Raw genomic sequence first — 20856 nt, forward strand, 5'->3', positions numbered from 1 at the left:
ATTGATAGTGAAATACTACTAAAAGCTACTGAGAATATTATTTTATCATAATTTCAATGGTATATAGTATTTTTTTTTCAAAACTCCTTTAGTTTTTTAGTTTTTTCAAAATTCCCCTTTTATATATGGTTATAGATAATGATAGATTACTCCAGAAATGTATTAAAAATACATTAAATTTATTTTTAATTGAATTATTCCACATCAAAATTAATAAATTTTATAGTTAGATAGATTTCCAATCACAAACGGATGCAATCTATACATAGATGACTGAATTCTATTAATGGTTAGATTGTCAATTAACTTTATTTGTAACGGCCAATGTCATTTCAGAATATTCAAAATTTAGCCAAATATTCTTAAATATTCTAAATGTGGCCCAAAACTCAACTTTTATATATGTATAGATAAATGTAAAATAATAATACAGAAAATGAATTAATCAAATACTATGAAATACTCCAACCCCTCCTTCGCCCTCCCCGAAGTCATGGCCGTCGGCATCCTCACCTCCACCGCCCTCCTCTCGGCTCACCGGCCTCATGCACCTCACCTACAACCTCATCCCCATCCCCATCGTCGTCTTCCTCGGCATCTAGCTCGCCCAGGGCCTCTCCTTCGCCATCACCGCCGTCAAATACATCAAATCCGAGCAAAACTTTGCCAAATCCAAATCCCCCGGCGACTGCCCCTAGCTCGGCCTCGACAGGCTCATCCTAGCCCTGGCCTGCGCCTCCTTTCTCCTCCTCAATAACGGCTCTGGCGACAAAACCGAATAAAAATCAACCAAGCCGACGACATCGGAATCGATCGACCAAATCGAAGGAAAAGTAGAAAAATCCTAAAATTCATCACATCAATTCCATCCGCATTCCTTATTTTTTTACCTCAAGCAATCAATCACTTCAAATTCGGTGCATTACAAAGCAATTTAATCTAAATCTTGAAGCATTCATGGAAGGAAGGGTTCATAAAAGGCACAATTTCACTGTTGTTGAACTTGAGTCACTGCAATACCTAGGGTTCTTCGTTGCGTCACTGAAAGGGGAAGAAGGAAAAAGATGAAAGAAAAATAAAAAAAATAAAAGTGCTAATTTACTTCATTGCGTGCCTGAAAGAGGAAGAAGGAAGAAGATGAATCGAGAAATAAAAGTGATAATTTACTTTTTTTTTTAAATTAATAATTTTTATTTTGAAATAATTAAATATTTTAATTAAAATGCTTAAATGACTGCTAAACAGCCGTTCACCGTTGCTGTACATTTTAGACTGATTCTGGCCCGATTTCAAATGTGTAGGAGGTAATAATTCAAAACGTAATGCATAAAAATGTCATATGTTTAGGACTACTTTATTTTATTCTTTTTAAAAGAAATTCTCATGAGGGGCGAATTTGGTAGGTTAAGCCGTTGATGGCTGGCGCTGTTGCGGCTGTGCAGCAACGGCAAATTGTGTCTAGGTTGTCAACTGTCAAGTACCATTAATTTATATTTTCCTCGTCTACGTGTAAGATATCTATTGGATAAAACAAAGTCAACTGAGCGATTCTGAAAAATGATTGGGGGAAATTACCTGACAAAACTACTTTCTTCCTTGTCAATTCACCCAAACACGCACTGCGTGTGACTGTGTGTGCATATCATTATCACCGATTAATCGGCGACGACAATGGAACCAATAAATAGGACGGAGTTAACGGCGATTGAGTCTCCGTTAGAGATGGTGCTCACGGCGGCTTCGTTGATACCAATCACTCATCATTTATTGGGATTTTCGTTGATTTTAATCGTTTTCCTCTACAATTTTCTCGAGATTCATTTCCTGCAAGACCTGTTCACCGGATTCAGGGGGCAGCCGGTGGTTTTGAATATCGATACTTGCTCTCAACTCTACCGCGACGTCGTTTCCAAGTGTAAAACTCTTCATGGAAGGTATCAGAATAATACTTTTGATGATTCTGCACTTTGTTGTATTGTGTTTGCAGCTAACACTTGTGCTTTTGTTCTTCTTTCAAAATAGGTATTTATCAACTCCATGGTTATGCAGTCCAAATCTTCAGACAACTTTTCTTCATTATTTTGGAAATCCCCCGGCTGTCAGTTACAAAAGGTGAGAATGTGCATAATTGGTTAGAATATTCTGTATAATAGATTTTTAATTATAAAGAAATAGTTATGTTTGAGTGTTTGAACTTGTTGGAATTATGTTTGAACTGATTGGATGCATTATGCAGGCACATTTTTATGACCTCTGATGGTGGAACTCTAGCTTTGGATTGGGTGGAGAATGCCCAAGGTAATGCGGTATTGTTTTGTTCGATATGTTAATCTTAGGCTAGCCGACATATCACAATGAAGGAACCTCATATGATACTGGTTAACTCGCTTTGCTTTGATTGATCGTTGTAGTTAAGGGGCTAGCCTTTCAAGTTGATGGTCCTGTGCAGAAAGACGGTGAAAATCCCATCTTAATTATTGTTCCTGGTTTGACAAGTGCATCTGATTCAGCTGTAAGTTATCTACCTCATATCATTCATGGTGTAATGCATCAGCCAAAAAGTAGCTTTGTCATTGTAATTGGATTATATGTTTCATTGAAATTTTGATTGGTGGCATGTTTGTTGGGTGCATCATAATGACCTAAACAGTAAAATCAAATCATACTCTACTTTTCTGATTTGCATTCTTCCAAATGTGCAATATGAAGCTCATTTCCACTTAGAAAACAATGATATCATCACTAGTTTTAGTCTTCAAAGTGGACAAATATATTGTACAAGAGAATATAAGGTATTTATTGAATTAATTTGTAGGCATCCTATGTTGTCTACCATAGTAACCAGTTGCATATTGTTGGCTAGTACGGTGGCCAGTAGACTATTACCTTTCTATATTCATCCATCTTCTTGCATTGGCTGATATGACATCCTTCATTTTTATCTCCTAAAGTTGATTAATTTCAATTGTATAACCACCATATGTCCTCTTCGAATTCATTCATTTTCATTATGTTTTTCAAGGTAAATATTACATTCTCATGGCTTGTCTAACACTTCACACTCACCTCTTGTACTATCCCTCTGCCGTCCCGATCTCTGATAATATTGTTACGCAGTATGTTAAACATCTGGCATTCATTATGGCTAAACGAGGATGGAACGTTGTTGTAAGCAATCATCGGGGACTAGGTGGTGTATCGATTACTGTAAGTATTGGCATTTGAATACTGATAGCTGTAAGCAACCATATTGTTATGTTCGCTATGTTACTCTTAGACTAGCTGACTTTGAATACCTTTTGGATTTAAATTACTTTGAAGTTCTGCACCACTTTTTAGTTTCGTTTTAGATTCGATTTAATCTTTCACTCAGATATAGTAAGCTGGATGATCTGTTATAGTTAGATAACAGCATGGTAATAAAATATTCATATTCAGTTGATGACTGTAATTATTGAATAAATAAGACAAAATCCAGAGAAGATAGAAATATGACCGGAGCTTGAGTACCGTGATCCCTTGAAAGGAACATAAAAATACCCAAAATCCTTTCAGTAGGCTAATCCTATAGGGGCAAATATATTAGGTGAAAGTTATATTACATCTATTTTGGATGGAAAATAAAACAGTTCTTCTTATGTCTAAATAAAATAGTTCTTCTTATGTCTAAACAGTTCATGTAGTTTTCAATGTTGAAAACATCTCTGACTTACATATTTTTACAGTCGGACTGCTTCTACAATGGTGGATGGACAGAGGATATAAGAAATGTGATCAACCATATTCACTGCCAATACCCCGAGGCTCCGTTATATGTAGTTGGCACTAGCATAGGTGCTAACATGCTGGTAAACATACTTGTGCTCTATACTTTTGTAAGAATAGAAATTGATAGTATATTTTTGTAGCTGTGCTCTTTTAACAGTATATGGATTTCCCTTGCAAGGATCCATTAGACCCCTTTTAAAAGAGAATATTACATTTTTTAAATACTTTAATCAGTTTAGGAGTTCTTCGAAGAGGGTCAATACACCCATGTACATATGTTGCCATCTATCACAATAGTTCAAGTTGAACAGATTCTGGCTCTTAATTTTGCATTTAATATGTCAACTGTGCAGTTCTTACATGTCAATATTTGAGTAAGTCTGTTAAAAAAGGCACGTTCTAGTTGCATAAGTCACGATTTAACAAACCAACGGAAATATGCGTCCGGTTAAATCATGAATGATACACCAGTGACCTGCCTTGAGCTTCTTTTGAAAGTCATTGCTCAATGGTTTTTGTGCAGTTAGGCCTTGCATCTCGCTAGTTCGTATTTCTCACTCACTTGTGGTTTCAGATAAAATACCTTGCTGAGGAGGGAATGAATGCTCCAGTGGTTGGAGCTGCCGCAATCTGTTCACCTTGGGATCTTTTGGTTGGTACATGTGTCTTATCACCATTTTTGTTTGCTTTTTGTCATTTCATATCTGTTTCATTTTGCATATCATTAGTGATAATTTGTTTGTTTTATTTATATCATCTTTTTTTTAGTTGTTTATGTAATCCATATCAGTTGTCCAAGAGAACAATGTATTTAACATTTACATTCCTGTTACCGTGATGATGTTTGTTGTTAGGAAAATCTAAATTGGATTCCCTGTCATTTTCCAGATATGTGACAGATTTATGAACCGCAAACTCATACAGAGGCTTTACAACAAAGCTTTGGCGGTTGGCTTGAAAGACTATGCCCAAATGTATGTCATCAACTTAGCTCATCTTCGTTCATTCTTTTTCTTTAATTGAACATTTCACTATGTGCAAATTTCTAGGCATGAAGCTGTCCTTTCTCGAATTTCAAACTGGGAAGGCGTTCAAAAGGTACCTTTTGATTTCATAAACACACTTGTTGGCATTCAAACCATTTGAGTTCCAAAATTATCATGAATTCTATAACTTCATTGGCAAATTCTGCTTTATGTTGAATGAAGATGATTAAACATGATTAAACCTCACATCTACAGTCACGTTCAGTTCGGGACTTTGATGATGCAGCAACTCGTGTTCTTGGTAACTATGAGGTAATAATCCATGCTCGGAATCATCTTCTTCTTCTTGTAGCCAATGTTGAAGGACTGAATGATCTCACGGTTTTCCTCAGACCGTGGATACCTACTATAGGCGTTGTAGCAGTGCTAATTTTGTGGGAAGTGTAATGGTGCCCCTTCTTTGCATCAGTGCTTTAGATGATCCTATATGTACACGCGAAGCTATTCCATGGGATGAGTGCAGGTATATAGTCTGCTCATCAACTATTAATCAACTTTCAATTGCATTTGTAATGATTCTAAAGTGTGGATAGACAGAGACATTGGCAAAGAGAGAAACTACCCCAAACTTGTTAGAAAACTTTCTTGGAATCAATGTTAACAAGGATCCTTGTGCCTTTTTGTTTCCTGTTCTTATACAAAATTATTCTCAGGTTAAATAAAAACGTTGTGTTAGCTACAACAGAACATGGAGGGCATTTACCTTTTTTCGAAGGGTTAACTGCAACAAGTGTCTGGTAAACTACGTTCAACTGAATTAACTGCTTTAAAATGTAGTTAGTTGGGTTTGGTTTCTTTTTTACTTGATTTACCCCTTTGTAGGTGGGTAAGGGCAGTGGATGAATTTTTCAGTATTCTGCAATCCAGTCCCCGGGAAATAGAGGTGAAAGAGAAGTTGTTTCTTCATTCTATATGTTATTATATGCTGATTGGTTTTAGTTTGGTGCAAAAATAATCTATATCATCCATGATTTCATATATTAAGATAGTTACTTATTCTATAATATGAATGATCAAGTAGCATCTTTTTGGGTGGTGAGTTGCAGATTTCAGTCCCCTCCGTCAACCCTGGAGAGCCATCCATCGATCAAGCCCCTTACGTGCATCTCTGTCAAGACGGCATGGTTGGTGGAGTAAGCGATGAAACACAAGTCGAACACCAAGAACAAAATAAATCAGGAGACAGAATCCATGTTGAACTCAACCAGCCACCAAATACTGATCAAGGTATGGCCACTATTGTTGCTCCGGTGATGAAACGCCTGAATCAACTCTCTCGTCAGAATCGGACATCTCTGTGGCTGCTGGCCTACATTGCCTTCCTTACTACCTGGCCACTCGTGGGCTCTGCGGTGTCTGTTTTCTTCAGAAAAAGATTTCAAGCTCGTTTCTCCTCCCTATAAATTGCACCTCAAATGCTTGTATTCATATGTAACACATGAGATAGATATAAAAACATAGCATCAGTTTTACAGACGACTACCAAGCTTCGATGCTTCTTTTAGTCAGCAAATTCTATTACTATATTAATTTAACTTTGTTTTAATCAGAATCCATTCATCAAAAACAATAACAATAGATCCTAGTTTCCATTCATCAAAAACAATAATACGAAATAAAAAGATGATGCTTTATGTTTACTAGTCCTCATATAAGTTCCATTTCTCTGCAAGTGGTATGGATCAAAACCTTTTTCCCAATAAGACGATCCTAGGTGTTACATCATATTAGGATTAGTGCAACTGCTACAATCAAGCATCATTGAAAGTATCAAGGTTGGAAAAAAGACCAAACTGACTGTGGCATACATGTAAGAAAAATTTCTAGTCATTGGAGACAGCCGTAATCCAAATGTAAACGACAACGATATTGTCTAAAGCTGAAATTTCAGATCTAATGAGCCTTGGTCATCTTCATTTTTGGCATGGCCTTCTTCATTTGGCGAGAACGGTCCTTAGCTTCCTTCTTGCGAAGAGCCTCAGCACTCAGCTTCGCCTCGGCCTCCTCCAACTTCTTTCTCTGCTCGGCCTTCTTCTTCTGCAAAGCGTCTTGTCTCGCATACTGAAGTTCTTTGTACAGCTCCTGGGCAACCTTTGCTCTGGCTGCTTCTGTTTTCGATCGAGCCTGGCATACAATCCGTAGTTCACTAAGTAACCCTTTAAACCACAATACTGAAAACATACCGAATAAGATGTTATACTTACATGTGAACTGAGCTTGTATCGTCCAATCAGGTCAATGTAGTAAGGTACAAGAGCAACCAAACGAGTCATATCAGCCATGTTATTCTTATCAGGGAGAGCAAACTTAAATATGAGCATCTTTTTGCTTGAACCCGGCTGTTGATCCGATAAATGCATTGAGATGAAACCTTTTCCAAATTTTTCAAAAGCTTTGTCGCCAAAAACCTGTATTAATTCCAATTAGTGTATTACTTTACGCTCATGAAGAGAGGAGGTTTATTTGTCCAGACCCTCCTTTTCCATGTACTAATACAAAAGGATGTACAAACTTCTTTATCAAACAGAATAAAAGGCATGACAACAAGACAATAGATAAAAAGTATCAAGAGAGAAAGAGAAAGCATCTCACACATCAAACAGACAAATGCCAAGCACGAAGATGCCACAACATTGGTGCAAATATCACAACAAACATATTTGGGTTTGGAAATAAACAAAAATTAGGCAAGATTGAACATAAGGTTTAGTTTATTTACCATATCCCCAAAGCGTCAAAGCTCGTCAATTTATGAATCATAATAAGACATCTACCGGTTAACTAAACACAACTGCTTGCAACACTTAATACTATGAACAAAGCTCCAACAGTTTCGCTTTCACCGCAATGCCAATGAAATAGCATGATGCATAGTGTATGGCAGTGTGGTACAACTAGACTAATTTTTATTTTTATTGCGCAAATCAAACTCTACTCCATCTCCAAGTCCTAATCATTATACGATGGTGTTATGATACTTACATCCATTGTTATTACCAAAACAGCAATATAGCTCATTCTAAGAGTTTAGAGAAAAATCTCGCTAAACCCTGAATACGAAAATCCCATTGCACTATCATGAGATGAAGAGTTGCTAAATTTCAAAATCATTGAACATATAAGAGTTGACATTAGCAACCCGTCACCAAATAAATACTGCAGTTTGAAGTGATAATGCATATAGAAAAATACCTGATCAAGCACAGCATCAGTGATCAAATCGGTAGCAACTTCCTTGGACTCTGAAACCACCTGCAGCTCATCCGCCACCCATTTCCTCCCATTCGGGGGATTGACTAGCCCTGCGAACCTCTGCAGATCCCTCAGCTCCTTCTGCATCGTCTTGGCCATCTTCTTCCTGGCCATAGCAAACACCACCTGATCCATCGAGTCATCATTCATGTAAACCTCAAACGTGATCTCATCCTTGCAGGGCACCACCATGTTGTACAGCCGCGAAATCAAATCGTGCCGGCTCTTGAGCTCCATCGTCGCCAGCAATCCTGAGCAATACCTCCTGCCACTCGCGTAGAACTTGAACACGCTCTTCCCTTCCTGCAACAGCAGCGGCGAGTCGTCCGTCTCTCCGACTCCCAAGAGGCTGAAATTCTTGTCGAAGATCGAGTCCTTGGTTGCGAATTTGCTAGCCCAAGCCAAAGCCAGATTCTCATTCTCCTTTTTCCCAGTGAAATAGTTGATGGCAAACACGATTAGGAACGAAACGCACGCAATCTCAACGGTAAACGAGGTAATCTTCCATGGCACCTTGGCATCCGAGTTCAGATCATTAACCGAATCCTCGGAGCTCGGGACCGGATCCGATTCAGAAGCAGCAGCAGCAGCAGCAGCAGTAGTTTCAGTGATAGGTTCAGTCGGCGGGATTCCTTCGAATTCGTCTTCATCCCAGTAGTCAAACGAAGCGGGCTTAGGGTTTTGATCGGACGGCGGGGATTGAATCTGGGAGGGATCGGTGTCGGGAGGACCGTGGTGGGACTCAGGGGTGGAGGTGGAGAGAGTAATCGGAGGAGGAGAGGAGCGGATGAACTCCTCGGATTTGGGTTCTCCTAGGGCGAAATCGTCGTCTTCATCGGCGTCGAATCCCTCAAAGTGGGGTTGAGCGGCGGCGGGAGTGAGGTGGTGGAGGAGGAGAGAGAAGATGGAGAGGAGGGCGAAGAGGTAGAGGAAGGCGTCGCCTCGTGGGAGAAGGAGAGAGAGAGGGGATTTGAGCCTGAGGAGTGAAGACGAAGATCTAATCGCCATTGTTGAGAGAGTGGTTGCTTGATTGATTTGATCTCTATTTTCGACTATTTATATTTTCCAAAAGATATCAAAATGCCGAACTTATTACTAGTCGGAATAGGATTTAATTTACTATTCAAGATTATTACTTCCTCCTTATCATAACAGAAACATACATCACATATCTAAATTCATTGGACAAGATTTCAAATAAATATACTACTAGTAATTTATTCTAATAGTACCTATTATGCAGGTATGTTTTGAAATCTATTTTTTTTTCAAATTTTTAATACTATACAATAATTGTGACTATTATGAAATGTAAATATATTTTCAATTGATTTCTTGTATACAATTAATAAATAATTAATTAATAGTAGTAAAGTTGTTCAATTCTTAAAAATAGTACTTATACTCCAAGTACTATTTTGATAGATAAAATGATTAAAATTGAACTATGATTATTTTATTTAGGCTTCAGATTTAGTGTCCCACCAATAATTAAATTAATAATCAATGAGAGATGTATTGCGAACTAGATCCGCATCAAATCTTTTCATCCAAAACATGTCAATTAAATATATGGAGTACTCTTTATAGTAAAAAACTAAAAATTACTGAAAACTTTTGATAAATACTTAGTTGAAGTATAAATATTTCAATAAAATAGTTAATGCATAAAAAAAAGTAGTCTAACTCTCTCCAAATGAAAGTGTAGTAAGGGTAGATTTCAATAAAATAGTTAATGCATAAAAAAAAGTAGTCTAACTCTCTCCAAATGAAAGTGTAGTAAGGGTAGAGAAAAATATTGAAATACCAGTCTTATTGTATCAAAAAAATATAAATATAATTATATATAAATATATTTAATATACTTTTAAATTATAAAGTCTATTGTGAAATATAAATATAATTATATGGAGTATAATATATTTAATATGTTATTTATATAATAAAATCTAAATCCTAACATTTTAAAAACTCAAATATTCTATTTTCATTGATGTTGAAAGTTCGGTATACCGAAAATAAGGTACAGTATCAGTATTGAAATTCGTCATACTGAAAATATGATGTACTGCAAATTTTGATAAGGTAAAGATATGGTTTTCTCATACAAAATTTGTGGTAAGGTATACACAGTACCGACCCAACCCTATAATATAATTATGGAGTAATATTTTATAAATTTATTTATAGAGCTAAAATATAATTAAATATCATTAATTTATCCCTAAGAATATGAAGCATATTTATATGAACTCCATGTAGGGGAGAGGCAATGGGGTGGTGGATGCGTGCCGCACATAGAAATCTTTTGTTATAATCAATATTAGTACACAGATCGGAGTATGATACGTTGCTAACTTTTCTTAAGTTGCTAACTTGGTAACTCATCAATATAGTGTATTGAAAATGTCAACACGATGATAATGAAATGTCAACATAAACTTAAGTTGATATTTTAATACATTGTGTTGACATTAATATTTAAATGTCAACCCAGTTTATTAAAATGTCAACACAAATATGTGTTAACATTTTAATGTGATGGTACTAACATTTTTAATACACTATGTTGATGAGTTAGTAAGTTAATAATTTTAGACAAGTTAACATTATAACACACCCTTAGTTATGTCTCGATATAATTTATAGTATTAGTCAATAATTTATTAAAATCGATTGGAGTCAGAAATTTATCAAGCCAGCCAGAGATATTATGACGGGTGATATAAATTAAAATTGGTCCAGAGCCAATCGATACCAACTCATTTATGATAAGATCATTTTGTACTACGGTGGTCGCAGGGTTGCACATTCAATTTAAATCTTCCTATAGTATATTGTTGTTGTAAATATCTCTTCTATTTTCTGATCCTTTTGCTAATACCCTTAGCACTTAATTGCTATATTTAGCATGCATGGTAGTAGTACTTTGTTATGCACCAGGATACGGTGTCACCAGTTTAAGCATGTGCAAATGCGTCAAATACTAAGAACATTACTACTACTTGTTACTATATATAAATTCAGTTAATGACATCTATATAATTATATCTTTAATACATTATATTCGAATTTCCACTCTTATCCTTCTTTCTAGAAATAAATAAAACAAATTTTCAAATCTTATTTCGAAACTTGTTTGTAAATGATTTATGTTTATTTTTCTAGAAAACGTATTAATCATATTTAAAATTATTGGGAAAATGCCTTGAGGAACAACAGTTGTATTAAAGCCTAGCAAATTACAGACATCATTTGTATACAGAGGGATTACATCAAATTATGCAATTATAATTTCTTTTGAATGTTTACCTGATAGTATTTTTCAGCACACAACAGCGCATATCTTATAATGTTGGGACCTAAAAAATATGCAATATGCAAGTAAAATAGTAGTATTATAATAGTTGTGTTTCTGGACATTTGCGTTAATTACATGCTCCAAGCACTTCTATAGAAGAGAGACGTAAAAGAGAAAAATCATAACATGGTTAAATGTGAAACTACTCAATGAATTTGATCTTCAGCATACAGCTGTTCAACAGTCTCCCTCACTTGGTAGGTGTAAACAAAATCCGGAGAATTAATGTTGCCAATGAAAAATCAAGATAGATCCAAACGTAACAAAGATCCAAACTCGAATCACTAAAAAGATTTAAGAAAAATCAGTAATCTTGAAAACAATGAAAAACTTACCTAACAAAACTGATGAAAATCAACCTCCCCCCTATATTATCCTAACTGATCGCGCTCATATACTACTCTGCAGAGGTTGAGTCTCGAGCGAAAGGTTTTCAGTCAGCAAAACAAGTGATGAAGTATCTGACTGATTGTTCTTGGCAGAATCTCCAGAGTGCTTCTGTACATTAAATATCAGTTCGAAGTAAAGCATTTGCATCGACATTAATAAGTTTAAGCATGTGCATATCACAAAAGCTCACCTCATAATCATTGTTTCTAAAGCCATTGGTTTGAGAAACAGGTGCACCACTCCTCTTTGCTTTCAGCGCCTTTTCACGATTTTCGTAGAAATTGAAGTCATCGAGTACGCAAGTTTTAGCAGAGTAATTCTTGAAAATGCTTAGAATTTCTAGGCCCTGTTTCAGTTCCACCTGCAAGAAACAAGTAGAGTTAAACAGGATCAACCAAAATACAAGCTTGTAATGATGAATTGAATTCCGGTAAAAGGAAATATAACCTCTTGAGTGTCCCTGCTATAAGTAACAGCCTTGTTATCATTGTTTTCAAGGATAATGTGTCGCAATTGAGTGTTGGGGACATCTTTTATGATGTGCCACTTCAATGGGAAGAAGCCATTCCATTTGTCAAGCTGCCAAAAGTCCATATTTTTGCTAAAATCAACATGCCCAATCATCTCAGCAACACCGACAAACTGCCCACTTCCATTCACCTGAAGTACACAACACAAATCTTGTGACTCATAATTACCAGATACAAAAGAAAAATTAAATAGAGAACACAAAAAACATGATTATAAGAAGATTTAAAAAGTTATATGACCAATAATAATAGCATGACTATAAGAAGATAAATGATATGTGGCCAATAAAAACAGCACCTACTAACTTCTTGTACTAGGTTAATAAAGGAACACAAGCTCACCGAAAAAAATAGGAACACTGGACATTTTTTGCCTGCCTCTGTCGTTTTAGCATCAGCTTCACGGAAAGCAGCATCTAACTTCTTATTGCCATTTGGAGTACTTGACCAGACATCATATTTGATGCATTTGTGAATATCATCTTCGCTATATGACTTGATCACAAAGAACTTTGCACAATCATACACTGCCTCAAACTCATGTAAGTTGTATTTATCTCTATCAATTGCGAAACCCAGTTGTTCGACATCAGCTTGCGACTTAGAGGAATTCTTATTGTCAGCCCTTGGGCCACGAGTTAGTTCACTCGCAGCTTTGACTTCTCCACTTCTGCCAAAATTATCTCTTGACCTGGATCGGTAGTTGTTCCATAAACCAGCATTCGACTGGTAATTCACCTGACCATATTGCGGAAAAGGACGAGGGTTCCGGCTATTAAATGAAGAGAAGTTTCCAGAAGGCTGAATTCCTCTCATGAGGCCAGATGACTGGAAACCAGCACCAAACTGCAAGAAAATAAAAACCAGGATAAGAACAAACATGACAGCAATGATATAAAGCACAACAGAAGCCAGAATACAAAATCAAATAATGTTTGCACAATTCAATGGACCAAATTATTCTAGGCCAAATGAGTTTTAAATTACAAAGTTAACTTGGGAACAAAATTGCTATTATGAGATTCCAAACAAAAAAATTCATACAGTAGTTTCATCCATTTCTCCTCTCCATGTTAAAATGTGATGGTCAATTTTCGAAATAAGCAGCTGGATTTGAAATACATTGATCCTAAGACAATACCTTGTTCAATGGATGAAGAGACTGATTCTGATAGACAGAGCTCGAAGAATTTGGCTGTTGGGTTTTGTAATTATAAGGTAAAGCTGAAGATTTACTTGAGAGGTTGCTATGAGTTTTGGCAACATTAAAGCCATTGGACCTCCCAGAGCCACTAGTGCCTGCAGATTTTAGAGAGCCACTTTTATTGCTGGACGAACCATTCCCAACATAGGCCGAATCATATGTATAGCATGGAAACACCTCTGCCTCATATGAGCAAGGATATTCAGATGATGCGTATGCTTGTTTTCCATCAACACCCACAAAACCAGTTGAATATGGACCATAGCCAGGAACATAATACAGGAGTGAAGCATTATCCTGCTGGATGCCCTGGTAAGTCAGAGAATCATCATACAAGGAGTAATATCCAAGAAAAATATGTAATGAAGTACAAACAGGAAAACAGGAATTTACAAAATCAAGAAAGCACACCACAAAGAGCATACCGCATAAGAACCACCAGGAGTGTTGTTAGGAAAACCTTTGTCATCAGACTGGGTAAAGTTCCCATTGTATCCTGTAGAATATAAGGAAAATATTGGATTGAGTTAAAGGCTGATTTACAAGAACCATCAGCTAAACATATATCAACTGTAAGGAAAAAACATCCATCCAACCATTACAGTACCCCAAAGGCTCTCCCCATTCTGATGGCCAAGAATCAATTGAGTTGTTAAGGTTTACAAAGATTGCAGTAAGTTCTAGATAGTAGCTACAAACAGAAACAGGAGATCACATATGGCAACCTAATCATAGAATTAAACCTCATAAAGTGGCACTGGCACCTCTACAAATAAAACACTGACTAGTTAACGTCGTTACCATATTACTGTATAAATGACCACAACCTTGACTAATATGATAAACTAAACATTTTCATAGCGTGATGTAACACTATTATTATTCACCAGAACTCCTGCACTATAGTATTTATATTATATAAAGAAAGCAATCATTTATTTTGGTTGGAAATATCAATACTATGGGTTATACAATTATGATATAAGATATAAACTGTTCTCAATTCCAGATGAAGATGAAAACGTTACCCGGATAATAATAATCATAACAGCTGGTAGGTGGATAATAGGGACCCTGCACCGAACTTACAGATTGAGCTGTTGCACTTTTTCCAGATACAATATTGCCCCCAGCAGATACAGACGACACAGGCTCCGACGGAAATTCATCTTTCACCTGAAAACAGGAGACCTCAGGTTACGAAAACAATAGTGTTCTCAATATAGGAAACCTATAGAATACATTTTATTTAATTTCAGATTCACATGAGGCCATTATCATAGAATCATATATTGCAAAACCATTTGCATGCATCTCAACTATTACGAGCGCAAGAAGGAAAAAAGAATATGCACAGATATAAAGTTGTTTTGCACATTAGTAATCCCTGATTTTGGTAATAAATTCGTGTCCAATCCCCTTGAAAATTTATTTGTGAAGAACCCATAATCATGGTATTGCTGTTTTGTTGTAATGCTGTCAGAAATTTTTCTGGTATAAGTATATTTTGAGAGCTGAAATAATCAACTGAGGGAAGAAAACAAGGAAGAAACATGATGAGAAGATGAATATGATTGAAATGTCTAACAAGAGGAACTAAGCAACCTTGGCAATAATATCAGTTCAAACACAAACAATCATGAATAATGAAAACACCATTCCAGTGATGAAGGTGCATCTGCTTCTACTCTTGGACAAGTAACAAGTAACAAAGGAGCTCAGAGGGTCAACATTACTTCTTTTCAACAAGGGATGAAACGAGCACATACAAGAAGAGATATAGGAAAAGGAGATGTTGTACGTGAGTACTATATGTTACACAAGTATCAGGAAGTATCATATGACAACAAAGGATGTCTTAAAACAAATAAGAGAAGCTAGTTTCAGAATGAAATAAACCAAAGTCAACCAACTCTTACCATATCTTTATCAGGTATATTGATTGACGATTCAGACTTTGCAGCAGGAGCGTTTAGCTGATCTGCATGCAAGAAAAAGTAATCAGATAGAAGCTTTAATAGTTTAATACGAGCTATACTTGAATTTGATCACACATGTCCATAGCAACCCAAATCAAATTTTTACAAGACTAAAACGTTCAAGGAAATACCAATATTGCAGGGAAGTGACAATCAGTTTTCTTCATGCATATAGCATTATATCAAGTAAACAGTTAAATTTTCAAGTAGTTGAGAACATTGCACCAACGCTACGGTGAGAGTTTGCACACATAATGACAAAACTCAGCCATGGGCACCACAATGGTATGGCTTAATACTACACAATAGAAGTCATACTACATTCCTACAGATAACATTGACCAAAGAACCAAAAGGACATACATGTTTCTATTTTCTTTTCTCCGGCCATATTAAACTCCAATATTATCTCGTTAACGGTTGACCTGCAACAAACAACAATTTTTTTAAAAAAAGGTAAGTGGCCGGCACATACTTATTTTGCAAGCTGATAAAAATTGCATAAGCATTGCAAGATAAGGAGTCAGTCACGTTTATATAGTCACTTCACTTTACCTTTCCTGTAGCCAAACATTAAGTTCTTTCAAAACTCAGAACATTTGATGAATAATGAAACATAATCGAAATTAAAAGGAAACCCCATACCCCCTAACAAAAGGGAGATGCTATTCTTCTCTCACAAGAAAGACACTCAAGATTCTGCCTCTTTAGAAATTCCGAGATATTAAATATTAATGTATATGGAAAAAGAGACTCAACTTTACTAACCAAACTAATAAATAAAATAAAATAGAGAAGGGTGAGAGGACTTCTACGTGGCTAATGTGTATACAAGAAAATGATATTTTCAACTATCATGGGGGGAATGGGGGAGCACACCCATAAGAAATGGGATATCCACGGGAACTCCTGAAATTTTTTTGACTTGGTTGAAGAGACAACCAATCGAAGAGACAGTTTTAACTTCTGATAGCAACAAGTGGAGAAAGCCATTCCCTCTAACGTATAACCACAAATCCATAAGAGCCAAACAAAAGGCATAAATCCAAATAAACCAGAGATTAATAGTGGCCTCAATTCATAACATGTGAGATAGAAATAGTAGTAGTATTAAACAGCGCATACACATAGAGAATAAATATCTATGCTGCAGGAGAATTGATTCCATAAGATATTGCAGTATTCCAGAAAATTAGCAATTTTTGAGCCAAACCGAGATAAATCAATCTCAATAAGCGGAAAAATTCAGAGATTTGAAGAAGAATGAATCGATGAAGCGTGACTGAGATTTGGAAGGTAAAACCCAAAAGCGAAAGAAGAAGGTGAAAATTCAAATATCTTTAGCTTCATATATCATTTTCCGTATGCATGAAGCAAGATTGCCCTCTACAGTGTAAATGCACAGGAAGCTTAACACGATGAACTCATGAAACTTGAAAAGCAGAAAGCAACTCGAGATCCATTCTGCGTTCAAAATATTGGAGGGCAGGCCCAAAATCGGCACCATACAAAGAAAAGGATAGCAAAGAAGGGCAAGAAAAAGGATAAAAACGCACCTATAATTGAGTTTGAAATTTGGTCCAGCCACAAATTGGGGAAACCGCCGTCAAATATACGAATCAGCGAAACGGTTTTCCCAGTTGAGAGTAGAGAGGCTGCGGGAAATGAAGAGAGAAGAAGGAGGCGTAGCGTAGGGAGTGAGGGGGATGTAACTAAACCCTTAAAAGATCCGACGGCTCTCTCGATTACATAGAGGAGTAATGCGAGCCGTTGGATCGAGAGATTCCATTTAAATTTAAAAATAATGCGCAAATATTTAAAATGGATATTTCGTATTTGTTCTTTTCTACTTAAGGGAACAAGTTGTTTTCGAATTCTCCAATCAATCCATCATTCATTCTTTCTTAAAACTAAGATATTTTCTGCTGGTCAAAATTACAAATAGTAATCGTTTTCAATAATGTAGTTATTTCAGTTCGTAATTTAAAACTCAAACATTGTTAGACGTACCTTACCAATTTCATTTATAAATAAAATGAACAATTCACATGTGTGTTCTTCATAGAATCATGTAGAGGAGGAATTCATCTTCTATATTATTTGATGGGAACATGATTAATTGATGGGAACTTGTATTATATTACTAACATTGAGTCAAGGAGAATCATGTAGAGGAATTCATCTTCTATATTATTTTATCTTAATTTACTTTCTCTTTCATTTAATAATTATTATTTTTCCAAATTAAAACAAATCAATCACCTAAATTAAGACTAGAGTTGTCAACTGGGCTGAGCTCATTTTCCAAATAAAAAACAAGTCAATCACCTAAGTTAGGACTGAATTGTCAACAAGGCCTGTCTGGCCCGACCCAGCTCAACCCAGGCCCATTAGTTGAGACGAGCTCTAATTGGGCAATTTTATAAACACAGGCCTAGGACCATCTGAACTCCAGTCCAGGTTCATCAGAGGCTTACCTTCTATAATTAGTTTTTTTAATGTAATTAGGTGATTTATCACTAATAATAATATATTTCTTTAGTTATGCATGTCATCTTGTGCACGAGACATTTAATTTTGTATATAGTGTTCCAATTTTTTGGATGTCTCTAATGGACTCAAACAGTAATAGTTTAATATCAACATCAGTTTCCAACCAAATCATGAATGCAACATTCAATCTTGACTAAATCTAATTTTTTCAGGGATCACTTGAGGGATCCCAATACCCGAACTTAAACAACCATCACTATCTATCGCTATCGCTATCTATGGCGGGTCCTGCCAGGCCTATGTTCAGGGATAACTTGAGGGAGTGTATGACCCTTCAGATGTAACTGATTGGTTCTGGTCCACCAAGCCCCGCTAAACCATGGTTTTGAGACAGATTGCTTTCAAGATCGGGTGATCCAGATTGTGCTTAAAGGTGGTACTTTCTAGATCAGCGTCAAAGAGTCACTCCTCAATCGTCGGGAAGGAAGTAAATAGTTCGATCTATTGGCCGGGAGAGCTAAGTCAGTCTGGATTTCTTCCCTACTGATGATAGATCGACTTACAGGGAGTTTCTCCTTCATTTTTTCTATTGTTTTGTTCGTTAAAGATTGAATTCTCTTTGACTAAGTCAATCTAGATTTCGCTTGTTTTAATAACTTTTTATGAAAATTATAAATTTTTTGATAAAAATTTGAAATTTAAATATACTAGTATCATTTTTAGACTTTTAATTATGTGATGATTTGTATTAATGATTTGTAGGGGAGTGATCAATTGTTAACCCACTCTTTAATTGCTAACTACAACTAATTTAAAACCATAAGATTTGTAGAAATCTAGTAGCATATAAATTGTCATGTGTAATTTCGTTTAATTTTTATTTAAATTTAAAAAATAAGAAAACTATCAAAATTAGGGTTTGGGATCAAGTGTCACTATAGTCTATTAAACATATCAATACGATTCATTGAATATGTCAACACAATTTAGCATTGACATTGTATATGTATTATATTGACATATTATGATAGCTACATTGACACTGAGCTGCTTCTTCAAAAATACGAAAAATCTAAAAAAAATTCGATTTTTGACATCGGAACATATGCAATTGAGATCTCGTTAGAATCCTTATAAAATTATCTTTAATTTGATATAAGGTGTGTAAAATATAATTTAAATTGATATAGTTATAATCATTTAAAATTTGTAGATGTTTTTAAAAGTTAGTTATAACTAACTTTGATCAATTGATATTAATAACCCTAATTGTCATTTTATGTGTATTGTATTGATACTCATGAATGAATGATCTTGTGCATTGATTTCATGATCCAATCTCTATCATTTAGTTATATTTAGTAATGTAGGAATGCGTTAGCAATATAACACACCCCATGATTGGTATTTGTAATTTTCAAACTCTATAAAAAAACAACACATTTGACTTTATACTACCTCTATCCTTGAAAAATATAAACTTTAGAAACGGTACGAGTTTTAATGCACAATTTGTAAAATAAGAAAGATGGAGAGAAATATGAATAAAGTAGGAGATGGAGAGAAAAAGCAAGCAGTGTGAGTAGTGTTAATGGATTGTAGAAAGTTTAGAGAGTTTCTATTTTTAAGGAACATGACAAAATGGAAATAGTTTCGGGACGGAGGTAGTAATTTTTAATGGAATGATTTTGTTATTTATAGTACTATTTAATTTTGTAAATTGGATGGTTATCGAAAATATTAAAATTATTGGAGTAGTGCCGTGAAAGTATAACGAGAGTTTTGAAGATGGGGAAATTGTCGTCAAGCATAGAAGACATAAGACTAAGTCCTCGTAAAATTTCAGCCAGAAATTTTTGCCCCCTCAATCGAGAGAGAAAATTTTCAAAAATTTAGGGTTTTCCGTCTTTAATTCTTGTCTAGTGTTTGAGGTTTTGACGAGCTTTGCTCGCACAAAGGTCAATTCCGAGTTAAGAGAATAGATCAAAAGATTTGTAGTTGAGATCAAATTGAAGAGGCAATCGAATTCAATTATTTGAATTCCTACAGTAAATTTATTGTATTATAGCATGTATTCAGTTATATGTGTGATTATATGCTTACAAACGTGATTTCTAGCATGTAATCTCATATAACCGCATTTAGATGTTGATGAATCGGCGAATTTTTTATGGTGATGAATGCAGGAAAATGCAGATCACGACACAGAGATTTTACGTGGTTCGATTTACTGAGGTAAATCTACGTCCACGGGAAGAAAAGAGGGCAGAGTTGTATTGCTTGATCTGTTTTCTTACAGCTTACAATACAGACTTGCTATTTGATCTTTTATCTCTAGAGAGCTTCTTAGAACTTAACCTTATCTATCTGATCTAGGTTCTATTTATACATTGAACCAAGATCGTGGCATGCAGCACTATTTACTAGGCAGTGGATGTCGTGGAGATCGTGGCGATCTTGCATGGGTCCACTATCCTGCATGAGTTAAAGACTGCTTGACACCACTAAATAGATCGTGGGTGTAGTGGAGGTGGAAATCCTGCATGAGTCCACTATCTCCTAGTTCGGTCGAATACTGAGACCGAACTGCTGAATTATTGCCGAGCAGCTTTTGCCGATCTGAGAGTAGAGCTTGATGCCGACCTGAGAGCAGAGTTTGATTGGTTGGCTTTTACCGAGCTGTAGGCTGGGGCCGAACTCTTTAGTCATGCCGGACTGATACTCTTTAGTCATGCCGAACTGATACTCTTTCTTGGGCTTTAGGCTGATGGGCTTTACTGTTGTTGGGCTTGTTTAGTACGTACTCCATCACTACCCCCCCCGAAAAGCGAAG

At 35.9% G+C, this 20856-nt stretch overlaps 3 protein-coding genes across 4 annotated transcripts; 1 reads left to right on the forward strand and 2 right to left on the reverse strand.

Annotated features, from left to right (window-relative positions):
• Positions 1 to 1512: 1512 nt before the first annotated feature.
• Positions 1513 to 6360, forward strand: LOC121798885 (embryogenesis-associated protein EMB8-like). The gene is made up of 14 exons (XM_042198133.1): positions 1513 to 1934; positions 2023 to 2112; positions 2237 to 2298; positions 2412 to 2512; positions 3118 to 3207; positions 3726 to 3848; positions 4343 to 4420; positions 4657 to 4742; positions 4818 to 4866; positions 5010 to 5066; positions 5147 to 5277; positions 5468 to 5551; positions 5637 to 5697; positions 5861 to 6360. Exons 1-14 carry the CDS (start codon positions 1672 to 1674, stop codon positions 6215 to 6217), a joined length of 1632 nt encoding a protein of 543 aa, XP_042054067.1. The 5' UTR covers positions 1513 to 1671; the 3' UTR covers positions 6218 to 6360.
• Positions 6361 to 6492: 132 nt separating this feature from the next.
• LOC121798887 (uncharacterized protein At5g49945-like) lies at positions 6493 to 9101 on the reverse strand. The gene is made up of 3 exons (XM_042198134.1): positions 8007 to 9101; positions 7019 to 7222; positions 6493 to 6938 (listed from the first exon to the last, which is right to left on the reverse strand). Exons 1-3 carry the CDS (start codon positions 9072 to 9074, stop codon positions 6708 to 6710), a joined length of 1503 nt encoding a protein of 500 aa, XP_042054068.1. The 5' UTR covers positions 9075 to 9101; the 3' UTR covers positions 6493 to 6707.
• A 2344-nt stretch (positions 9102 to 11445) lies between these two features.
• Positions 11446 to 17236, reverse strand: LOC121798888 (YTH domain-containing protein ECT3-like). 2 transcript variants are annotated; one of them, XM_042198136.1, is made up of 10 exons: positions 17087 to 17236; positions 15894 to 15955; positions 15471 to 15532; positions 14580 to 14727; positions 13977 to 14047; positions 13489 to 13848; positions 12690 to 13193; positions 12265 to 12477; positions 12008 to 12178; positions 11446 to 11925 (listed from the first exon to the last, which is right to left on the reverse strand). In XM_042198136.1, exons 2-10 carry the CDS (start codon positions 15919 to 15921, stop codon positions 11818 to 11820), a joined length of 1665 nt encoding a protein of 554 aa, XP_042054070.1. In that variant the 5' UTR covers positions 15922 to 15955; positions 17087 to 17236; the 3' UTR covers positions 11446 to 11817. The 2 variants fall into 2 exon arrangements, with proteins under 2 accessions (XP_042054070.1, XP_042054069.1); XM_042198135.1 differs by having other exon boundaries at positions 13489 to 13860.
• Between the last annotated feature and the right edge of the window lie 3620 nt (positions 17237 to 20856).

Source organism: Salvia splendens, chromosome 4 (assembly GCF_004379255.2).
Source record: "Salvia splendens isolate huo1 chromosome 4, SspV2, whole genome shotgun sequence".
Classification (NCBI taxonomy): domain Eukaryota; kingdom Viridiplantae; phylum Streptophyta; class Magnoliopsida; order Lamiales; family Lamiaceae; genus Salvia; species Salvia splendens.